Source organism: Crotalus tigris, unplaced genomic scaffold, assembly GCF_016545835.1.
Source record: "Crotalus tigris isolate CLP2741 ecotype Arizona unplaced genomic scaffold, ASM1654583v1 scf7180000023625.2024221, whole genome shotgun sequence".
Lineage (NCBI taxonomy): Eukaryota > Metazoa > Chordata > Lepidosauria > Squamata > Viperidae > Crotalus > Crotalus tigris.
The window spans coordinates 968143-992065 of NW_024100087.1; the positions used below are offsets into that span (position 1 = coordinate 968143).

At 35.3% G+C, this 23923-nt stretch overlaps 1 protein-coding gene and 1 long non-coding RNA gene across 6 annotated transcripts in view; one reads left to right on the plus strand and one right to left on the minus strand.

Annotated features, from left to right (window-relative positions):
• On the plus strand, positions 1–23725 carry LOC120297487. Its single transcript, XR_005553807.1, has 3 exons — positions 1–432; positions 4823–4920; positions 22675–23725. It is a non-coding gene; the product is annotated as an uncharacterized LOC120297487 (long non-coding RNA).
• Positions 2694–23923, minus strand: part of TRPC3 (transient receptor potential cation channel subfamily C member 3) — a 61027-nt gene continuing 39797 nt past the window's right edge. For all 5 annotated transcript variants that reach the window (XM_039320144.1, XM_039320143.1, XM_039320146.1 and 2 more), the window contains exons 4-12: positions 21348–21512; positions 19354–19570; positions 18518–18751; positions 17668–17932; positions 15681–15876; positions 14681–14890; positions 9219–9302; positions 6154–6229; positions 2694–3706 (exon numbers count right to left, since the gene is read on the minus strand). In XM_039320144.1, coding sequence (XP_039176078.1) covers positions 3564–3706; positions 6154–6229; positions 9219–9302; positions 14681–14890; positions 15681–15876; positions 17668–17932; positions 18518–18751; positions 19354–19570; positions 21348–21512 — 1590 coding nt within the window. In that variant the 3' untranslated portion in view covers positions 2694–3563. The remainder of the gene's footprint in view (positions 3707–6153; positions 6230–9218; positions 9303–14680; positions 14891–15680; positions 15877–17667; positions 17933–18517; positions 18752–19353; positions 19571–21347; positions 21513–23923) is intronic.

A 23923-nucleotide genomic window follows, 5' to 3' on the forward strand; every position in this document is an offset into this window, starting at 1 on the left:
AAATCCTCAGCTCGGGATAAAAACTCAAGAGCATCTGAAATCCCCAGGAAGAGGGGAAGTTAGTCATGAGAGCGAAGTGTTGGATTTAGCACGAGAACAAAGCTGGGTGGGGAATTGGGCTGAAATCCACACATTTCAAAGTTGTCAGGTTTGAGAAACATCTGTTTAGACGAACGCCTTTTATTATTGCATAAACTTTCCATTCGAGGCGTGTGTTCAGGCGGGCGCTACCCACAGCTTACTGAAACGTGTTGTATATGGTTAGCCAAGAACCGTGGTTTACTCAGTTAATTTACGGGCTTATACAATTCACTACAATATAACTAACAAGTGGGTATAATATGTTTTTTCAGTGGTGCTGGGCAAAATAATCAGTGTATGCAGCATTATTTTTCCATATCTCTGCAAATTTGGAGACCTGGATGAGAATCAGTAAGTGCTAAAAGTCCCACAGTCTCTCCACATTTAATCTGTTTTCTTGTACATTATATTATTTCTGTGTGATTTAATTCCAGCAAATGCCTAGTGATTTTAGGGACTTAAAGACACAAGTCTTAAAGCCGCCAAGTTTGGAGACCCTCAGAGAAAAATGTGAACAGATTTTAAATAGTAACTTGCAAAAAAAATTGTGAGAAGTTGAATTTTGAGTAGAAGCAGAATTGATCATAAATGCTACGATTAGTGAATACATTCAGTGCAATTTGTATCTGTTAAACTTGAGATTCATGTGATTCCACATGGCTTAGCCTAAGATCAGTAAATAACAGTATTGGATTATATAAATTAGAATATTGTAATCACCTCTTACCAGGTTGCAGTAGAGAGATACGGGAGGCCATTTACCGGTAGCTCTTCGTTCTTTCAGCTCTTCCTTAGCAGCAAGTATGTTTAAGATATTTTGCTTCCGAAGATCTTACATAGTTAGCTTGTGTGACCTGCATTCAATGACTGCATTGAATAAATCATTGGAAGTTCATCACTGGAAGTAGATGATGCAAACACAGCTAACAGAACATTCAGTGATGTCTGAAGTTCATTGCTTTCTTCTTTTCTAATCCTTTTTTCTTTGGGTGATGCACATTAATCTTCATATAGTAAGCATTTTGGGGACAGGTGATTTGAATATTATTCATTTTATATTAGCCACTAAGAACTTTTTCAGCTAAATGTCAGAACAAAAATTAATAGATTAGTACAGATAAACTGAGATATAGAATCATTTCTTTTTAAATAATCAGTTCAGATCAAGCTATTTTACACTCTATATTTGAATTTTACATAGTACTGAAAAAGTATCCTACAAATGAAAGTTGAAATCAGAATTAGAGCAAATGCTGTAGATAATTTGGAGGTTTGGATGTAAATAAAATTCCAAAAGCAGTCTGTATTCCATATATTTCTAGTTTATTTTTTTCCAGATAGGGCAGCCTTAAGTGCAGCAGCCTTCCTATCTCCTCATTCCTTAGATCAAATTCAAACATAAACCTTCCTTGGCTTGTTGTTTTTATAGCACTTCACATCATCCTCCTTTTTAAAGTTCATATTTCTCCAGATCTTTTGCTTATTTTAGTCTTATTTTAAATACTTTTTATAATCTCAGAGAGAGAGAGAAAGCAGACCAAAAAAGTGACCTTTTTTCACTTATGAGTTGCAACATTCCCATAGTCATGTGATCAGAACTTGGATGCTTGGCAACTGATTCATATTTAAGACAGTTGCAGTGTCCCAGGGTCATGTGATCAACTTTTACAATTTCTTACAAGCAAAGTCAATGGGAAAGCCAGATTCACTTAAGAACCCTGTTACTAACTTAACAACTTTAGTGATTCACTTAATGACTGTGGCAAGGTTGTAAAATGGGACAAAATTCACTTAACAAATGTTTCACTTAACAACGTAAATTTTGGGCTCAATTGTGGTCATAAGTTGACATTTATCAAAATCTTAAATACTGTCCTCTTAACTCTATTCAGGAAAAGTCTCCAAAACAATTTCTTAAAATTCCTTTAAAGTCATTTAGAGCCTAATAATGATATATTAATACATATGCTTGCACAGTTCATAAAGATTAAGTATTGCTTGGCTTTGGAAAGGATAAATATAATGGTATATAAAATAAAACTCTGGCTATCAAATTTGTGTAACAGTTTTAGAATATAGAAGTGTAGCCCATTGCTTATTTGAATGAACAGGATTTCACTTCTATCACCTACCCCAAACCCACAGATAATAGTACAAGAACAATATAAGTCCATAAAGTATGAATATTTTATTTAACAAGTAAGCATTAAAGGCTTTAGTTAGAACAATGTAACAAAACTTCAGCCTTGCATAGGATCTGGGATTTAAAAAAAAATTACCACATGAAAATGTATGTTTTGACATTTTGCATTAACTAGAAGTAAAAAACAACAGCAACCTTATTTCGTATTCTTAAAGCATATATGATACAAAATAAATGTAAAAGCGTTATTAACATTATAATTACATTTTTACTTTCACTGTTAGACATTCAGTTCTATCGCATAGCTTTGAGCTTTCTCAAAAAAAGTAAATAAGTGGACATGATTCAGTGAAATTTAAGCTAGAGGTATCAGATCTGGGCTGCAAACATTTAAGATTTTCAGTATCTTTTTCTTGCCATCTTGTAATCATTCAGGTTTTTGCAATTCAGAATTTTTTTCCTTCCTTTCTTGAAGTGTGTTTGATTCTCAGAGAGACAAACTAGACAAGTCCCTGCAGTTTTCTTGGCACGGTTTTTTCAGAAGTCGTCTGCCATTACTTCCTAAGTCTCAGAGAAAGTGACTAGCCCAAGATCGCTCACCAGGCTTTGTGCCTAAAGTGGGACTAAACCTATGGTCTCCCAGTTTCTAGCCTGATATCATTAATCACTACACCAAACTAACTTTCATAGTAGCCCTGGCTAAGTACTTAAAACATTTTCAGTTCTGTAGTACAAACTATTAAACTTTATGGCCTACTTCTAGATAAACATGCATAAGATCAGACATTACAATGGACTCATTGAAATCAGTGAAATTCAAAGCAGTTCTAGCTAATTTCAATGGATCTATTCTAGGCACAATTACTTCCTGAAACAATCCATTAATTTTAGAAAGCTTATATCTTTAAAATGATCATGCTTAACTCTTGATTCATTTCAAGTAAGCCCTCCTGAGCTGGCTGAACTTTTGGTATTGTATCTCATAAAAATCATTCACAGATGGGAACAGACATGCAGTACAATCTACAGTATTATTTTTTTTTCATTTCCTACAAATATTCATTTTACTAATAGAAGTATTAGCAATGAAAAATTATTTAGATACAATTGTACTGTATTAAATAAATGCAAAATATGCGTTATACCTGAAATAAACTTAAATTGTTTGCATGTAACTTCATAAAATTTTCTAAGACTTTATTTCAAATGAAGCTGTACATAAAGTCATTTAGTACTAAAAATCTACATATTTTCAAGTATGAATCACTCAGAAATATTATTGCCAATGCTTGTGCTATAGTCAAAATCCAGGTAATTATCTTGAAAATGTCATTTGGGATCATTCACATCTTGAAATATTTGGGTTGAGTTTTTCACTTAATTTATGTATGAGAATTGCCAATTCCTCTGTTGCTTGAGATTTGTCTTCCAAAAGTTCATAGCGAAGACTAGAAATATCTTGTTTAATTTCCTTTAATTCACCTGTATAAAAACAAAAAAACCATTTAACATAACTTGATAAAGTATCAATCTGCTACATTGTTTATTCATAAGACCAAGCAGTTGAAGTTCTTCAATTTATATTGATGAATCATCACATAAACAGATATTCAAAGTCATTACAACTGAAAGTTTTGAGCAAATGTGAAATAATTGAAAGATGAACTGTAACCTTCACTTTTTCCAATTTGTTTTCCAGACAAAAAGTTTCACATTCAAGCAATGATGCTATATCTCCAGATGGAATGGGATAACTCGCCACAGCCAACTCACTACAGCCAACTTGCCACTGTTTACTTGCCATGGCCAATTTGCAGTGGCCAGCTTGCCACAGCACAATTCACTGCGGGACAATTCAGCAATTCAATTTAATTATTTCAAATTTTTTTTTAAAAAAATTGTCATTTGGTCCCTCCTTTGGCATCCTCTCTTTAATGATTCTGTTTGACTATTTCTTCAATATTAGTGTAACTCTCGTGTCTCATTGAGTTGTCCTGTGGTGAATTGGCCATGGAGAATTGATAGTGGCAAGTTGGCTCTCCAGAGTCTTTAATGACCTGCAGACATGAAATTTATATAATGTTCTTGAGGTAAAATTCCTCAAACAAAGAAGCAAACATAACCTCCTCTCCAGTTTGTTATCTTAAAAACACATATAAATGCATTACAAAGAAAAGACACAATCCAGCCAATTTTAAGTATGTTTAAATCTTCTTAACTTCAAAGATTCGGCATACGGTGTATTAATTTTGAAATCAGTAAGTCTGCATTTTGTTTAGGCATATTAAAATTACCCTTCTTTGATTTTCTGGGAGCTTTGACCATCACATCTAAAATATCCAGTTGGGGGAGGTTTAGTGTTATTAATCAAAAACAGGTACACTTCACAATCAGGATAACTATTGTAGAAACTAATCAAATTTACTCATTTGTCTCATCATATGGGCATTTAAATGAACCTATATAAATCAGCTATATAGTTATTTGAATTCTACATATTTTGAAGATATTCTTCATATAATAAATGTTATTAGAATATGATTTATTCAAGCCAGTTAAATCTCAGCAACATCCAATCTCTCTAATATAATTTTTCAGATTTGGAATTCATATGAACAAGAAGTTGTTAATTCACTATGTTGCACAGTCCTATGAATTATTTGACAAAAATCCGAATTCAAAGAACATTTTACCAAGTAAGAATTCATAATATTATTTACTTAAAAAGTAAACAGTAGGGAGCTTGGCTTGATTTTAATTTTCAGAATAATGTGTTATAATATGCATTATAAAACTATACTAAAAATCCTGACATTCATTTTAAGAGCATGCAGTTTGAATAAAAGATCTGTAATCTTAAAACTGCATAGCACAATTAGTTTCAAAATTTGAGTTTTTTCTAATGTTTTCCGAATACAAAAATAAATAAGATATTTGAAACTGAATTTAAAGAAATTCTGAGATCTTGTTTGTAATGGGGAAGGGATTCAGTTTTACCTAGGAAGAGAAACAAAAAGCTAAAAAGAACCCCCTCACTTCCAAATATAAATTGTAAATGGTGTGCATGTTTGTATGTTTATCAAAATATCAAGTAACTTTTTTATTTTCTGTTGTAAAACTTTTCATATCTTAAAGCAAAACATTACCCCAGAGAGATTTAGGTCATGTATATTTTCTTTTTTTATCAGCTAATTTTAGAAGCGAATCCAACTCGTGGATATTTCTAAAGGTTAAGACTGCTGCATTTTGAAGATTTAATATTTTAGTTATTTTCAAGTATTTAATCTGGCCTATACAGTAGTTAAAAGATTATTTTTGTAAAAGTAATTTATCCCAGTGCAAATCATTTATTAATTTAATGACTTTAGTTTACTAAGAAAAACACTATGTCTATTATTAGATACACTATTTTCTCCACTTCACTGTTTTTACCCACATTTACAGTGTTAAATATCTGTTTTGAAGCCCAAAGCAGAAAGAATCATTCCTCCCATAATCCAAATCTCTGATTTCTCCGATCTCCAGCACTTTTCATTTTTTTCTTTTACATTTATATTACCGTATGAATAACTCAATAGGCCAGTGGTGGTGAATCTATGGCACGGGTGCCAGAAGTGGCACTCAGAGCCCTCTCTGTGGGCACGCATGCCATCACCCCAGTCCTAGGCCTTCAGCTGGGTTTTATAAAACCTTTTTGCTTTAGGTTCAATCAGTCAATTTCAACTTCTCGCGGGAAAAAAAAAGATCTCGCAAAGTTGGAATTGATTGATTGAACTTTTTAGTCCCACCCAGTCTGCTGTTACCACCACAGCCACGGCCACCCAATGGGCCACACCCACCCGGCACCCGACAATGCATAAGTGGGTTTTGGGTTGCAGTTTGGGTACTCGGTCTCTAAAAGGTTCGCCATTACTGCTATAGGCTCTTACCTTCATTGACTTCATCATTTTCCTTGTCTACCTGGGCTTTCAAAACGTAACGTTTTATAAGTCTCTTCATGATTTGCTGTTGGAGGGGAAAAACTTAATCAAATTTGTATTTATTTACTTGCCATCCTAATTTTAAATGCATGCTCCTGTTAAGTCCTGAAAAAATATCTGAATCTTCAACTGTAATAAAGTCAGGCTACACGATACAAGTTACAGGATTTAGTTCCATTTTAGCGCAGTCAAACATTCATTTTCAAGTTTTTACATCGAAAGTAGAACTAGACGTTCAACTGTATAGTCTTAAATTCCTTTTTAAATTATAATTTTTATAAAAATTATATCTGTATAAAAATCAATTAGCACAACAAAGAACAGAAGTTTGGGGCATTTTTGTATTCTCGTTTTAAAATTAAGGGCATTATATGAAACAAATTAGAACAATATACTGGGGAAGAAGCTAAACAAGAAAAAAACAGCTTACTTTGAATGAACTACCTCCCCTGATTCAATTTGTGTATCCCTGCTAATTATTCTTACTCTTTAACAAACACATACCTAGGCAGCTCTTGTGAACAGGACTTCATAGATAGGTGAGTACCCCAATTCTTCCCCAAATTTCATTCAAAAGGACATGTGGGTTTGTCCACATTTGCACACATGCACATGCCCTAACACCACTAATTTTCCATGTGCTCCTACAATATTATATTTATCTTATTCACTATTCATAGGTCAAAAGTCTTATATTGGTATTATTGGTACTGGTATAAAAGTAATATTTTCTTATTTAACATAATTGAAATCTTAAGTTTGCAGAATTGCCTCTGTTTTTCTAAACAATATTTAGAGGCAAATTAGATGACTACAATGTGTCCGGCTAGTGGTGTTTTTTGGAATTTTTGGAATGCTTACTTGTTCCATTCATACCTGTCCCACTGACCTACATTCGTTTTTGACATCAATTTCTCTCCCCAACAAGGGAAAAAAAATATGATGGAAGACCTCTTGTATTTCCTTTAGACAGGAAAAAAGACACATCTGTGCTAATCCACTGAACCAGTGGCTTAAAATGCAACACATTTTCTTCATTGCTTTGGTTGTTAATTTGTCCATTTCCCGTATTTGTCATTATCAGTCATTTCCCCTTTTCATTTGAAGAAAAGGAAGTTACTGTACAGAAATGCAGGAGATACTGTATCGGAGATATTTAATTGCAAAGTAATGGCAGTATTTGCCTCTTCTCTCAGGCTATTTCTGTTCTGTTGTCTTCCCATGTACTATTTTATTTTGTGTTATTTTAACTTTGGAGAGGGAGTGGTACAAGACCAACTTAGAGAAGTACAAAGAGACTTCTGAAGTCATCATACTTATTTGAAACATTTTTGTCACTTCTGTAAAGTCATCTAGATGCAGTTTAAAAGTGAGAGAGTTCTTAACCTTATGAAATGCATAAACACATAAGTACACTAAGTTACCCCCCTTTCACCCTGGTACCATTTATATCAGTATCTGCAGGACAGAAGATAGGTTGAATTAGAATTAGAATCAGAATAAAGGTGGAAGTGACCTTGGAGGTCTTCTAGTCCAGCCCCCTACTCAAGCAGGAGTCCCTATATCATTTCAGACAAGTGGCTGTCCAGTCTTCTTAAAAGCCTCCCACAATGTCTGAAGGCAAGCTGTTCCACTGGTTATTGTCCTCCCTGTTAGGAAGTTTCTCCTTAATTCCAGATAGCTTCTCTCCTTGATTAGTTTCCATACGTTATTTCTTGTCTTGCCTTCTGGTGCTTTGGAAAACAAATTGACCCCCTCCTCCTTATGGCAGCCTCTCAAATACTGGAATATTGCTATCATGTTCCCCCCTAGTCCTTCTTGGCCATTCCCAATCCTACAACCATTCTTCATATATTTTAGTCTCCAGGCCTTTAATCATCTTAGTTCCTCTTTGCACTTTTTTCCAAATTCTCAACATCTTTTTTTTGTAATGTGGTGACCAAAACTGGATGCGGTATTCCAGGTGTGGCTTTACTAAGGCTTTATAAAGCAATACTAATACTTCACATGATTTTGATTCTATGCCTCTGTTTATACAACCAAGGATTGTATTAGCTTTTTTGGCTACTGCCACACGCTGCTGACTCATGTTTAAGTGATCGTCCACTAGGACTCCAAGGTTTTTGAGCCAGGTTTCGCCTAATCTGTACTTGTACGTTTGGTTTTTCCTGCCCAGGTGTAAAACTTTGCTTTTGTCCACATTAAATATCATTTTGTTGGATAGGGCCCATTGTTCAAATCTGTCAAGATCTTTTTGGATCCTGAGCTTGTCTTCTGGAGTGTTGGCTATTCCTGCCATCTTAGTGTGATCTGCAAATTTGATGAAATCCCCTTCCATTCCCTCATCTAAATCATTTATGAAGATTTTGAAGAGTACTGGGTCTAAGACAGAACCTTCTGGTACCCCACTGCTTACTTTCCTCCATGTAGATGTAGTACCATTAAGGACTACTCGTTGCGTACAGTTTGTCAGCCAGTTACGAATCCATTTGGTAGTTATGCTGTCTATCCCACATTTTTCTAGCTTACCAAGAAGTGGATTGTGGTCTACTTTGTCAAATGCCTTGCTGAAGTCTAAATATACTATGTCCACAGCATTTCATTGGTTTTCCAGTATCCAGCACCTGGGTTATGAATCCCATAACAGCCAACATAGATACAGATGCATGCACATACAGTAGACTCCTTCCAGCAGACAATTGTAGTGAATTGTCTACAGGAAGTGGCCATCATTAAGTGATGCGAACACGGAAGAGGGATTGTCTGGATGTTCCAAGTTGTGCTCTGCTTTAATAATTATACAGTGAGGGGAAAAAGTACAAGTTTTTAAACAAGCAGTGATATAATGGACAACTGGAATTTTATCTCCCAAGAGGATGTAAGAAAACCTTTTACAGTTAAACACATAGAACACTAGGTATGCAATATGTCTGATTTTAACCATAAATGGAAAAAATCTAAATGCATTTCATAAGAGTTTATAATGAATTCACGTTATCCAAATAAGTGCTTACCTGATAGCGTGAAGATTGGTTGAGAATACTGTTAAAACTGTGTGATTCAAAAACTCTTGAGTTGGACTGAGAAAAGAGATTTAGCTAGAAAACAATATATTTGAATTAAAATAGCTTCCATAATATTTGCAGTTACTATATAAGATGCTAATACTTAATGACTGATTACAGAAATTATTACCATTCAGGATAAAATTCTGAAAGAAACAAGTTTCAATTTGTCATATTACTAAAATATATATCTATTCCTAGATTGAACAATGCACTTAAATAGAAATATATTATTTTAACCATTTCCTAAACCAAACAGATATAAAAGAATGCTTATTCCTGAAAAACAATTGTTACTGTACGCATCTTACATAGCCTAACAACTCCCCCATAGCTTGTGCTTGGGTTGAACAGGACATTAGAACTAAACAATATTTATAACAGTAAAATAAATAGTAATGCACTGAATATGAGAAAAATGTGATTAGATTGTCAGAAGTGAAACTTATATTTTTGGTTATTTTTCATGCAACTGACAGCATAAAAAAAGAAAACTTCTCATTATTAATAGTGAGGCTCAGCTACTGCAGCATAGCAAGTGCCTGCTAGGATAGGAGCCACTGACTCAATCAAGACAAAGAAGAGGCAGCAGTAAAGAATGAAGGCAAGGATAATTCTAACTGATTGATGGCACATTCTTCAGACATCCAGTATGCCCAGGTTTTACATTAAAAAAACAAAAATAAAGCCCCTTTTCCTTGAAAAAGATATTAGATACCCAAATATGCATGAAATAAGGAATAATGTATGTAGTCTTTGTCCTTGATACTGGTTATGCCTTATATCATATCCTTCATACAAGCACATTTTTTTGCTATTGAAGTGACATAAGGCTTGCATTCTTCTAAGTCATTTCTAAGTTAAAAAGGGAATTAATTACACGTGGATCTGAGATAATGGCAAAAGGTAGCATTCCTAATGTATGAGCAATGTCATTTAGCTGAATTGAAAAGAGCTCCTGCACACTTTGAATTAAACACAGAAGTCCATGGGTTTCATTCCCCTTGCTTGCACATGGAAAGTTTTCTAATCCATCTACATTTCAGGTGAACACTTTTTATAGTGCAGAATGCATTCAACAGCATCTCATATTATTTTAGCTACTTATTTAAAAGGACAAAACTATTCTAGAAATCTCCTTTGAAAAGAAAGGAATAGTAAAAATCATTATTGTTATCATTATCAAGTTTCATTTGTCTTCTCCCTAAAAATATTCCACCGAAGAAATACTATTTCATATCTGTACTGTATCATCTACACTGCAATACATTTACATACAGTCCAGTCCATATTTCCTAATGCAATAAAGCTTCATCCCTGAAAGAGATGTGGAGGCAGGGATATCAAATCTATCTTATTATAACCAAGACACCTCTTTCTCAGGACTGTTCCCAAGAGCAGGAATCTAAGTACTTATTAATGAATCAGATTTTTATAATAAATGCATTTAAGCGAATACATGATGGGGGGGGATGCAAAATCTAACATCTAACTAATTACAAGACTAAGAATTAGAGAATAAGTGCTTTTTATTGAAAGCAAAGATAGAAGTACAGGTAGTCCTTGACTTACAATAGTTCATTTAGTGACCATTCAAAGTTACAATGGCACTGAAAAAAGTGACTTATGACCATTTTTCACAGTTATGACCTTTGCAGCATCCCCATGATCATGTATTAAAATTCAGATGCTTGACAACTGGTTCATATTTATGACCATTGCTGTGACTCAAAATCATGTGATCACCTTTTGTGACCTTCTGACAAGCAAAGTCGAGGAATTGGGTTACTAACTTATCAACTGCAATGATTCACTTAACAACTGAGGCAAGACAGGTAGTAAAATGGGGCAAAACTCGTTTAACAAATGTCTCACTTAACAACAGAAATTATGGGTTCAATTATTGTGGTACAGATAGTCGAGGACTATTTGTACCATAAATAAACTGAGATTAAACAAAGAGCAGGACAGTGATAGACAATGTAAATCTTAACTCTATACTTCACTGCCCCTTGTGGTCACTACATTATGAGGTGATGAGGAGTCACAGCCACTGAAGGTCCACTATATGTACTCTTCACTTACACCAACTGTTTGAAGTTACAACAGGATACCCCCCTCCAAAGTTACAACCCATCCTTAAAGTTACGACTGCCGCAGACAAACCCTCATAGTCACAGAACAGCATTTCAGGCACTTGACAACCAGTTTGCATTTACAACTGGTTGCAGCATTCTACAGTCACATGACCACAATTTACAACATTTTTGCTAGTTTTCCAGTAAAAAATATTCATTCAGAATAGATTTGCTTAACCCTGTAATCACGTGGTTAACAAACATGCTTCACAACCACGTGGTTTACTCAATGATCATGGTGATTTGCTTTTCTACCATTGTACAAATAATTGTAAAATCGAGTCAAGTTATGTGGTGACCCATTTAATGACAACAATGACTTGTGACCAAAATTCCAGGCCCAAATGTGATCATTAGGTGAGGACTACCTCTAGTCTTTTTTTTCTTCTCATTTAGGTGGATAAATGGATATGAACCGATACTGACATTGCAAATATGCAGAATTTAAAGCAAGAAAGCATGTCTTTTACATGAAAACTATAATTTAGGATTCAACAAATTAAACAAAAATAAACACTGTATGTGTGTGTGTATGTGTGTGTGTATGTATTATTTGGCTTTTCTCCCGCGTAAAATTGGAAGTGTCTTGGCGACGTTTCGACGAAGTCCCATTCGTCATCTTCAGGCTGGTGTTTTTGACTTCGTGTTTCTATGAGCAATGTGTGATCGTAGCTGTTTCTTCCTTTTAATTGCCAGTGGGGGTATGAACTGATTGGGTGAGAGCTTGGCTGTGTTCTGATTGGGTGGAGGTGTGTTCTGATTGGTTAGGGGCTTGGCTGTGCTCTGATTGGATGGGGGTTGGCTGTACTCTGATTGGATGGGGGAGTGTTCCGTTTGGGTGTGCTCAGGTTAGTCTGTGCTCAGGTTAGTCTGAATTGCAGGGGGATTTGAGATGGTGAGCTGCGTTGCTGTTGTTTGGCTGCGCGTTCGTGGTCATGCCTCATCTTCATGGTGGGTGTCAGTTTGCTTCATGTATGGATTGGAAGGGTTTAAAGTGGCTAATGATGCAGCTGTGGTCTGGCTTCTGGTTTGTGGTCATGCCTCATCATCGGTGTGGGTTTGGGTTTGCTTTTTGCATGGATGTGTGGTGGTAACATCCTGTGTGGTTTTCATGAGTGTGGGTCTGGTGTCATTCTTTGTGTTAGGGAGTCGTTTGTCAATAAGGGCGGGTTTCCAAATGGTTGCTAGGCGGGAGGTATCATCTCATTTATTCATGCTGTGTGGGCGTTTTTCTATCTCGATGGCTTCTCTGATTATTCTGTTATTAAAGTGTTCAGTTTTGGCGATAGTTCTGGTCTTTTTAAAGTCAATTTCATATCCTGTGGCTTTAAGGTGTTGGACCAGGGAAGAAGTTGATTCCTCTTTTTTGACTGAGTTCTTGTGTTTTTCAGTGCGTGCACTTATTCTTCTGTTGGTTTGTCTGATGTATGTGGTGGGGCAAGCGGAGCATGAGATTTCATATACTCCTTGATTTTCTAACTCAATTTTGTCTTTGGGGTTTCTTAGGATGGTGGATATTTTTCTGTTTGTGCAGAATGCTGTCTTGATGTTGTGTTTGTGGAGGATCTTGCTGATTCTGTCTGTGGTGCCTTTTATGTATGGGAGGAGGGCTTTGCCGTTTTCTTGTTCTCTGTCTTGGATTTTAGTGGGGATTTCTTTTTGGATTAGGTTGGTAATCTTATTTCTTTGGAATCTGTTGGATGTTAGTACATTAGTGAGAGTGTGTAGTTTGGTTTTTAGGTGTTGTTCATCAGCTAAGCGTTTTGTTCTGGAGATGAGTGTCTTGGCTACGGAGTTGATCTGTGCTGGGTGGTAGTGTGAGAGTGCGTGCAGATAGCGGTTTGTTTGTATTTTTTTCTGGTAGATGGTGTGTCGTAGGGAGCCATTGGATTTCTTGTAGACTAAGACATCCAGGAAGGGAAGTTGGTTATTAGCTTCTGTTTCCATGGTGAACTGTATTTTGGGGTGTAGGCTGTTGAGGTGTGTGAGGAAGTTATCCAGTTTTTCTTTTCCATGTGGCCAGATTATGAAGATGTCGTCTACGTATCTGAGCCAGAGTTTGGGTTTGTGATCAGATTTTTCTAGAGCTTGGGTTTCAAAGTGTTCCATGTAGAGGTTGCCAATGACAGGTGAGAGGGGTGATCCCATGGGTGCTCCTTCTATTTGTTTGTATTTTTGTCCGTTATAGATGAAGTATGTGTTGGATAGGCAGTGGTTGGTCAGATCTAGGATGTGTTTGGGGGGGGGGGTTATATTTGTTTTGGATGGCTGTCCAGGCTTCTTTGATTGGCTCTTGGGTGAAGAGGGATATGACATCGAAGCTCACGATAGGTCGCTGGGCTGTAAGTTTTGTTTCTTTATGATCTCTATGAACTGGAGTGAGTTTTTTAAGTGTGAGGTGATGGATTCTGCATAGGGCTGTAGTTGTTTGGTGAGAAATTTGGCTAGGTTTTGTAGAGGTGAGCCTATGGAGCTGACCATGGGTCTAGGTGGGGGTTCCTTCTTTGTGTATCTTGGGGAGACCATAGAGCTTAGGGCATCTGGATGATTTCTCTCTGGGAATGATTCTTTGCTGGATCTCTTTGCTAATGGGGGAGGCTTTTATTTTGGATCTAGTGGTTTTTTCCAGGTAGGTGGTGGGATCTGTGTTTAGGGTTTGTATGTGGAGTCTCGGAGTAGGTTGGTTAATTTGGTTTGGTAGTCAGATGCGTTCATAACCACCATGGCGTTGCCTTGTCTGATGGTAGGATTATTATGCTGGTGTCTTCTTTCAGGTTAAGTAGTGCTGTCTGTTCCTCTTTGGGTAAGTTGCTTTTGGGTGGCTTGCTGGTGCAGAGGATGTTGGTGATTTTGAGTCTGATTCTGTTAGCGTCGTCGGGGTTGATTTTGGTCAGGCTGGTTTCAACTTCACATATAATGGTTTCAGTGGGGATGTGTTTGGGAGCGACTGCAAAGTTGAATCCTTTGGAAAGAACATTGGTTTCGGCTTTGGTGAGGATCCTATCTGAGATGTTATACACTGTTTGCTTCATGTGTGGCTGTGAGGGAGGAAGGGTTTGTTTCTGGCGTTCTTGTAGTCTTCGGAGTTTGTTGGTGTGTATGTCTGTCTTGAGGGTGGTCTGTGTTTCGGCTCTCCAGACGGTGAGTTGTTTGGATTTGTCCCATAGTGGGGGTGGATCTTGTTGCTGAATTAGAGGTGAAGTGTAAGGAGATCTTTGTTGATTCGGTCTAGGAGGAATTTTATATATGTGTATATATATGAACTAAACTTACCCTGGATTTTGAGTTACCTATTCCCATTTCCATGTCTTTCTGTAATCTTTTCCTTCTGCACCTCAATAACTTAATGATCTTCATGAAGAAATAAAAGAACGATTTGGGACTTGGTACAAGGCTAAATGGGGGTGGTAGGGTTTTTCCATCATCAAAGTACGATAGCCAAAGTTTGGAACGAGCAAATTTCCACTCCACATCACTGTCATCCTGTGTCAGAAACAAAATAATTTTCCATTCACAAGTAATTTTCTTCTTTTTATTATGAAGTAAATGCTGCTACTTTCTCATCTTTTCAGAATTTTATTAGTCTAACTATAAATATAAATATCTAGATCTACTGTTTTGTCAGAAAAATCTCTACTTATAGAAAAGTATATTTTAGGCACTTCCAAAAGCTTAGGCCATGGATAGGCAACCTTGGTTCTTTTATGACTCATGGACTTCAACTCCCAGAATTCCTGAGCCAGCATGGTTCAGCTAGGAATTCTAGGAGCTGAGGTCCATGAGTCATAAAAGAGCCAAGGTTGCCTACCCCTGGCTTAGGCAAAACAAGTTAAGTTTTTTATTATCTTCCATTAAACAACTGACTGCTTTTGATAAAACAATAGAAAAATTTTATTTATATTAATTCACACCTTAATTTGATTGCTAGGTAATACATCTTAAAAATTATATATCTAAAGAAAAAAACAAAAAAAATTGATGTAGGGAAATTGGTGATATCAGTGATTCTTAACCTTTTCACCACAGACCCCCTTTAAATATATTTTGTGGCCACAGACCATGGTCACAAACCACCAAGACTTAAGATTTAAATCATAACATTTCTTCAAGCCTTCATGGATCCCCTGTGAGAACATTGTGCCCGCCCCCCGAGGTCCACAGACCATAGGATGAGAACCACTGGGCTATATCCATTTTCACAACTCAGCAGAGGAAACTATCAAAATCAAAATTATTTCTCAGTTCTAAATATACGAATACTATTGAAACATACCTCTATTTCTTGGTATGAGCTGTTAATCATTGCAATCAGCATGTTGAGTAAAACCACAACCATTGTTACATTATATATTCCATATAATACATAACCAATATTTTCAATGAACTTATGATCATATTTGAGGACAACTGATGTAACTTCTGATAAACCAAATATTGACCAAAATAAAGTCTTAAAGCTTTCTTCAACACTGCATGAAAAGAAAAAAAAGCATTAGAACATTATTACAGGTTTTATAGTTTAATTAGCTTAATAAACAAAGTGATAGAGGGCTTAATGCACACAACATAAAATCTTTTTACTGAGAAACTGATTGAGCTACGCCCTATTGTATACGGCCAATTAAATTTGTAGATGTGGAGCTATACTCTTTAATATAGTAAGTCACTATTTCTGATATCTTTAAATATCAGATTACAACCTTACAACTTATATTGATTCATTGTCAAACAGAAAATAATTTCAAATTCTAAAAAATTACCAAACAGCATCACAAGAATGAATGGAGACAGCAATCTAGCTTGACATTATACAAAACTAGAATTGAATGATATTTTACTAAACATCATTTAGTTGGATTTCTGCAACATAAACCACAAATTTCAAGCCACAATAGCTGGATTTACATACGAGCATATACAGCTGGGTTTACACATGAGCATATACAGACACAGTGCAATAACCACGATACAAAGGTAGGCTTCTCTCAAAAGGTTTGGAAACTAAAAAGAGGTTCTTAATTGACAAGCTGCTATAAAAGTGCCATTTTATAATAGTGATTTTTGCCAATAGAAGGCTTTTAATAAACACAACATTAATGTCAGCCCATGAGCCCAACAAAATCTAATGTTATAGTAGCACTATACTGAATATATATTGAAATATTAGAAACAATTATAGCAAATAAACATAACATAAAATATTAGGTAAATGCAAAGAATACATAAATTTAGAAGTCTCCGTTTTTCTGTCAACCATTCTGTTACTTTACAACTCAAGGTGAACAAACTGGTGCCCTTTTGACATTTTTATAACTTGTACAAATCCTTATATTAAGTATTCCAGCTGTAGGTAATGTGTGTGGAAGTCTAAAACATCTCAAAGACCCCAGATTAATTAGTCTTGCAATGACTGATTCAACTGCATTCAAAGCGACAAATGTTAGAGTTGTTTTCTGGTACTGCAGGGCTAACTTCAGTTGTATAGACCAGTGGTGGTGAACCTATGGCACAGGTGCCAGAGGCGGCACTCAGAGCCCTCTCTGTGAGCATGCGCGCTGTCACCCCAGTCCTAGGCCTTCAGCTGGGTTTTATAAAACCTTTTCGCTTTAGGCCTCCGCCGCCGTGTACAAAAAAAAAAAGGTTCAATCAATCAGTCAACTTCAAATTCTCGTGGGAAAAAAAAGATCTTGCAAAGTTGGAATTGATTGAACTTTTTAGTCCCACCCATCTGCTGTTACCACTGCAGCCACGCCCACCCAATGGGCCACACCCACATAATAGGCCACAGCCATCCGGCACCCAACGATGCATAAGTGGGGTTTGGGTTGCAGTTTGGGCACTCGGTCTCTAAAAAGTTCGCCATCACTGGTATAGACAAACTACCTTTTTGTGCAGCTACAGATACTATATTGTGTCTTTGAAACAACTATTGTGTGGCTGCTGGTCAGTCTCTTCACCCTCTTTCTCAGGTGTTTCTAAAGCTTTTTACTCATGTCTATGTTTTCACATATCCAGCTCCTTTAACTTTGAATTTCCTTTCCTTCCTCCTTAATTTTATCATTGTCAAGTTTAATTTTAATATCCCTTCCTTTCTTTTTCTTACAAATCTTTGTAAAAAAAAATATCCCTGCAAACTGTTTCGGTATAATTGTCAAGAAAACTCCATAAATGTACCTTCCTATGTATGTAGTCATCAAACCTTTCAGCAAATTTGATCAGAAATAAGTACAGTAATAATTGTTTCTGCACTTTTTACTTACGTAGTAAAAGCTGCATTTACTTTGGCTCCAAGATAGTAAGAGTACAGTATGAACATTCCAATCATAAAAGCAAGAAATACCATAATAAAAAGAACCATAAACTTGAAAATGTCTTTAACAGTTCTTCCAAGTGAAATCTGCAGTGGTCCGAAACTCTCATTTGCAGGTAAAATATAAGCAATCCGAGAGAAACTAAGCACAACAGCAATTGCATAAAGACCTTCCGATATGATTTGTGGATCAGATGGGAGCCATTTATCTCTAGCTAAATTTAATGACATAAACAAGATTGTTAGTTTTATCTATTTGTTCACTGTATTGCCAAAATAAAAACAATTAGCAGTTTTATGAGTCTATTTCTTTCTGTTTGTGTTGTGTCTATGTATGTATGGTTTAAAGATCTATGTAAATATTTTCAAATAATTAGAGCTCAATAAATATTCTGAACAATATTTTCTCTGGACCAATCAAACAACAATTAGTTATCCTCTTTAGAAATTCAAACTATAGAACATTTTTACTTTAATATCTTTTTTCAGATCAAACTAGTTTGCTTTTTATAAATTAAAATAAGTAAAAAGAATGACTAGTAAAAACTAATTAACAACATCCTAACAGCAAAAAATATATAGCTAAATTTAATAAGAAATCACAATTCAAAAGCAGGAATATAGAGTCTATGACTAATATACAGCCCCATAATGCCTTGCATAAAGTGTTGCTAAACCTGCCATGTGGGTTAAACATAATATGTGTTCAGGCCCTGTCCAGTTGAGAGTTAGCTACCCGTACTTTAAAGACTATTAGCCATTCTGATATACCAGAGTCATGGCAACATTTTTGAACTTACCATAAGTAAAATACTCTATATCTGGTGGAAGTGTGACTACAGAGAGATCTGTCTCCTGAATATATTTGTCCACATAGTTTTGTGCTTTAGTAGCTTGTAAAAAGGCCAACAGTCTAGCTGTGAAAGCAGCAATAAAAATAGATAACATTCCAAAATCGAGAACATTCCAAAGCTGCAGAATGTATTCACGGGGTCCTTCTAGCCAGAGTTCTTTACACTCAGACCACATCATACCTGAAAAAGAAATGCAATGAAATCCAGCTAAGAGTTATTAAGGAAGCAATCCAAACATACCAACCTGAGATTAAGTCTCATTAACCTGATTAATTTAACTTTTTTTAATAGACCTGCATATGACTATACTTTCAGACCAGAAACAAAAGGCATACACATGTCAGAATGACGCAGATGTTTTCAGGCCTACTCACATTGTATAACATGCCAGTGCATACTATTACAAATTATACTCATGAAGTTTCTTACATAAATGAAATAGATGGAATTGGATCACATAGTAGCAACATCCACACTATTAAAGAAATACATTAAAATGTCCCTAAATATTGGACTAAAATCATTGCAATATCAGTTACTTAAAAACTTAATGATTAATATGTGGGGGTCACTGTACAGTACAACAATGTTTCTCAACATACTATTGCTATCATGATTTCCAAGGTAGTCTCTAGTTTAGAGTTCTTTTATTGTATGCTATCTATATTATTAATTCCATATTTTCTAGAAATCTGCTGAGATCTATTTATCATTATGGCGTCATGCAGAGATATCTAAAAAAATATGCACTGCAATAAGGGAGTGATAAGATATATACATACCAAGCACCCATATCATGATCAGCATCTCTGTCCAAGTGAACTGAGTTGTCTTAACTCGAAAGATCTGTTTTGGGTAATCAATAACTGTTTCATTTGGTAATACTGAGATGCCTTCAAATCTATCTGAAGCATTAAATACTAGTAGTCCCAAGAAAATAATGAAGGAGGCTGCATGTGCCACAAATTTCATAAATGGACTCCGGAGAATTTTCCCAAGCTAAGAAGGCAAAGTAAAAGTATGGTTTTTGCTTTGACTTATTTTTCATCTATACATGCTTTCATTTTCAGCAAATAGTCTAAAGGCATAAAATACATTGGGATTTCCCAACTTTTTCATCTTGTCCATAAATAGTACTAAACCATGTGGGTTTTTTTTTATTTTTGACCAATGTATGAGCTCACTTATTATGTCTTAAGTTGGAATCAGATGAGACACCTTTTTTTAAAAAAAAATTGAAAACAATGGCTTATTTATATTAGTGAAAACCACTTTATTTTCATCATTACTGCCAACAAAAAGTACACATAAAGTTCGAAGAAGGGTTTCATATATTTTGCAAACAAAACACACCCAGTTTATTCATCTTATAGGTACAGTATGTGTGTTTAAATAATCAAACTCAAAATGAATTGGAAATGGCTGTTTCCAGTTTGAAATGGTTTGTTCTCACCTAATCAGGAGAGCTCCAACCTGAAAACAGCCGTTTTTGTCAACTTGGGAATCTTCTGAGTAAGGCATTAAAGGTTGGAATACTTCTAGTGAAGTCTGAACTGCTCATTTTGATTTCAAACATTTAAAGAAGTTTTTGACCACTCCATTTTAGTTTTTTAAAACAATACATCTTAGATTAGTCCTGCATTTAGGTATGACAGATACACTGCCCAAAACCCATTTATAAGAGGGAAGTGCATAAGAAGCAAATCCTGTTCTGTAGGTTAGTGTTTCTTGCATTCCATCTCTACTAGTTCTGAACTAGTATAGATGAAATGCAAGGCCAGGTTGTGCTCCTGATACATGGAATGTCAACTATGTGCTCCCTAGCTCCGCTATAGTCTTTCTATTAGCAAACTACAGGAAGTGTTGTTGGAATACATCTATAATTCTCTCTTTATCTGCTTAGCTTTCTTTAAGCATACTGTTAGTCTGGTGGAATCTGGTGGAATTTTGCAAGCACTGCCTGAGAACTTGAGATGAAGGCATTCCTTGGTAAACCAGCCACCCATTCATAGTAGGTGAATTAAGGAAATTACGGCACAATACCCTACTGGATAAGAAAAGTATTAGCAAGCATAATTTATAGTGCTTTGATATTATCTATGATCAGTTCTCTTTTCCAAATTGAAAGATACGGTAGCATTCCCTGATTGTACCAATAGAGGAGTCCCAATGACTCTTCCCCCATGTCCAACTATTAAAAGAGCTTCCCCCCCTTTTCAGTCCATTGAAAAAAATGGACATTTAGTTATTTGTCTGGCAAACATGGTTGGACAAAGTCCCAGAATATTACAACCAGCCAAGTTTCAACTCAAGTTTGCTCAGAAGTAAAACGCTATTAATAAGTCTAACTTCAATAGAACAAGTTTTTGTGTGCACATGGTTTGCCATCTTTTTATTATTATTAAAATAATACAAGGTTGCTTTGATCCTTTAAGAACAAATGTATTGCAAAGGTAAACACAGTGTGACTCACTGCCTTTAGCTCTGTAGAAGATGGAAGAGATTTCTATCTATGTACAGAAGCTTAAATATAAATAAGCCTATATATATTCCAGAATCATCTGTGCACAGAATGATGATAAAGTAAGGAAAATAACATATTCTGTTCACTATACTAAGTGAAGGAAATCAATAATTAATATGATGGTTTCTACTGTACAAAAATAATCAGCATAGTTACATTATTTTTAAAGAAAAGCTTTCATACAAAGGTATTTTCCCCAAAGTTAATTAGTTTAAATGTAAGGAAAGAATATGAAGGGGGGGGATTCTGTACCCTGCTACATGGTGCGATCCAGTATCCTGTGGCAAGAAATGGAAGGCCCAGTGCAACAACCAGCACAACCAGACACTTGATAGCTATGACCTGTTCTCGTAATCCTGAAAGGTTTTCATACCAGATGGTCAACAGCTGTTGCTGACAGTTAGGATGGGCTACAAACTGTGGGAAAACAGAAGAAAAATCAAGTTACACAACATTGTATTTAGTTTTTTGCATCACTACAAATTTCTTTAAAATACAAGTAGTCCTCGAGTTATGATCACAATTGAGCCCAAAATTTCTGTTGCTAAGCAAGATAATTAAGTGAATTTTGCCCTATTTTATAACCTTTATTGCCACAGTTAAGAGGATCACTGCAGTGATTTCCGGTTTTGGATCGTGGCATGTGCAGCCATGTGAAGAAACTCCTCTCTTTGCCGGCTGCTTTCCCTCTGCCGGTAGACCCTTAATCAGGTCGAAAAGTCGCCCTGGAGGGGCGACTACCGTTGAGGCCCTCTTTGACTGTGGAAGGGCAGCAGCTCCTTCCGCGATCCGAGATTGCTCCTTAGGGCCGACAGAGAAAAGATCGGCCAGTAAAATGGCCGATCACTTTGCTGCAATAACAGAAAGTCAGAAGAACATCTAAGCGTAAAGAACCACCATGGTTGATCCGGGTGAGACTTTCTTTTCTTAGCCCGTTCCTCTTTTTTGTTTCCTGTAAAAAACATTTTTGGAATTATTTCCCTTCTTTGAGAGAGCGTCGTTTGTTAGTGTGGGAAGAGAAGCTTTGAAAATGGAATGAAAATTAATTTTAATTGACTATTTTTTATTTCTATTTACTTTGGGGCTTGAAAAAATTCTTATTATTGAATTTTATTACTGGATTTAGTTTATATGTGAAGAATATTATTTTTTCCTGATTTTGCCAACGTCATTTTTGGTGTCTGGGAAGAGATTTTATAATCTACTGAGGATACCCTGTGGAGAAATTAAAATTGCAACTTTTTTTCTGTTTGATGCTGAGATTGGTTTTGACCTTCAGATCATCATAAAAGAAAAAAAAAACAAAGAAATTCAACAGTTGTTAAATCCTTGGGGGTGGACAATGGCTAAATGTTATTAAACACAGCCTCCACTAAAAGATAACAGGACTATCTCTAGTTACTATGGAAATAGAGAAACCCTATTCACAACTCAACTGTAAACTTATATTGGAAAAAAATCTATGAAGCCACTGAGCAAATATGTGTTCAAATAAAAGAGATTACCACAGAAATAAAAAACAGAAATTCTACTCTGAACTTACAAACCGACCCTCAGACTTCATTTGACTATTTTACAGATCAAAAAACAACAGAAGAGGAATTAATCAACACTAAAGAAGATTTTATGTCATTCTATATTACAACCTATTGAGACTCCTGATGACCAAAAAATGACTTTAACTAAACCATATACAATTGCAAAAGTAACAGAAATGGATGTGCAAATACAACTGATTGAGAACTATGAAAATTTTGATAACCAACTACTAACCACAAAATTGGACATAATTGTCTTACTCAGCAGAATCAAATGTCGAGACTTGAACTTTTAAAACAACAAGGGATTATCTACAAAGGAGTCAGGTTTCTAAAACAGATGAGGGGACATTGATATCAAATGATATCACAAGGAATAAAGAGAGATTTTTTGTTGATATAGAGGCTCTGTTATGGAAACCTGCTTGGCACAAAAAGAAAGCTAGAATAAGACTGAAGAATGTCACCTAAAATTGTATGCAATGGGTTAAAAAGGCTTTTTAGATACGAATTGACTTAAGGTTCAAGATTGGTAAATAAGGCGTTAGAGATTAATTAAATATGTGAACTTAGTAAGATGATGTCTTTTCTGTATTAATATGTTTGTTGTGGATATAACAATTATTCAGATTGTATATAAATTTTACTGAGTGGGTTAAAAGAATTTTACATAGATATTGATTGATTGATAGATTATAGATTTAAAATAGATTAGAAATGTATTTTTTGGAGTAATATTCTTGTTTTTAGGAAGAATAGCTATTTTGTAATGGAAGGAGAATAAGAGGAATTTCTGATAAAAGAAGAAATGATATTAATAAATGAATTACTAGATTAAAAAATAGAATACTTGTAGAAAATACAAGAATGTTATGGTTGAAATAATATATGTATTTTAGAGATAAGGATTATGTCAAGGAAAAAGAGAAAGGAGGGACACCTGAAGTGTTAATAATATGTTCAGCTAAACCAAATTGGAATATGGTAATTGTAAATAGTAAAGCTTAAAACAGGATTTGGATTTATACAGATGAAACGTTATTGATGACTGTTCTGATTGATTGAATTTTTATTGAAAAAATATATTAATTTGAATATATTATATTATTTGAGGGAAATAGAGAGGAGTTTTTAATGATTTAATCTGAGTTATATATGTATGATTTTGTTTTTGGATAATTGATTACCCCGTTACCACGTTGTTTCTCAAGCACCTTGTTGTAAAAATAAAAAATCAATAAAACTTGTTTAAAAAAAAGAAGAGGATCACTGCAATGTTAAATTAGTAAC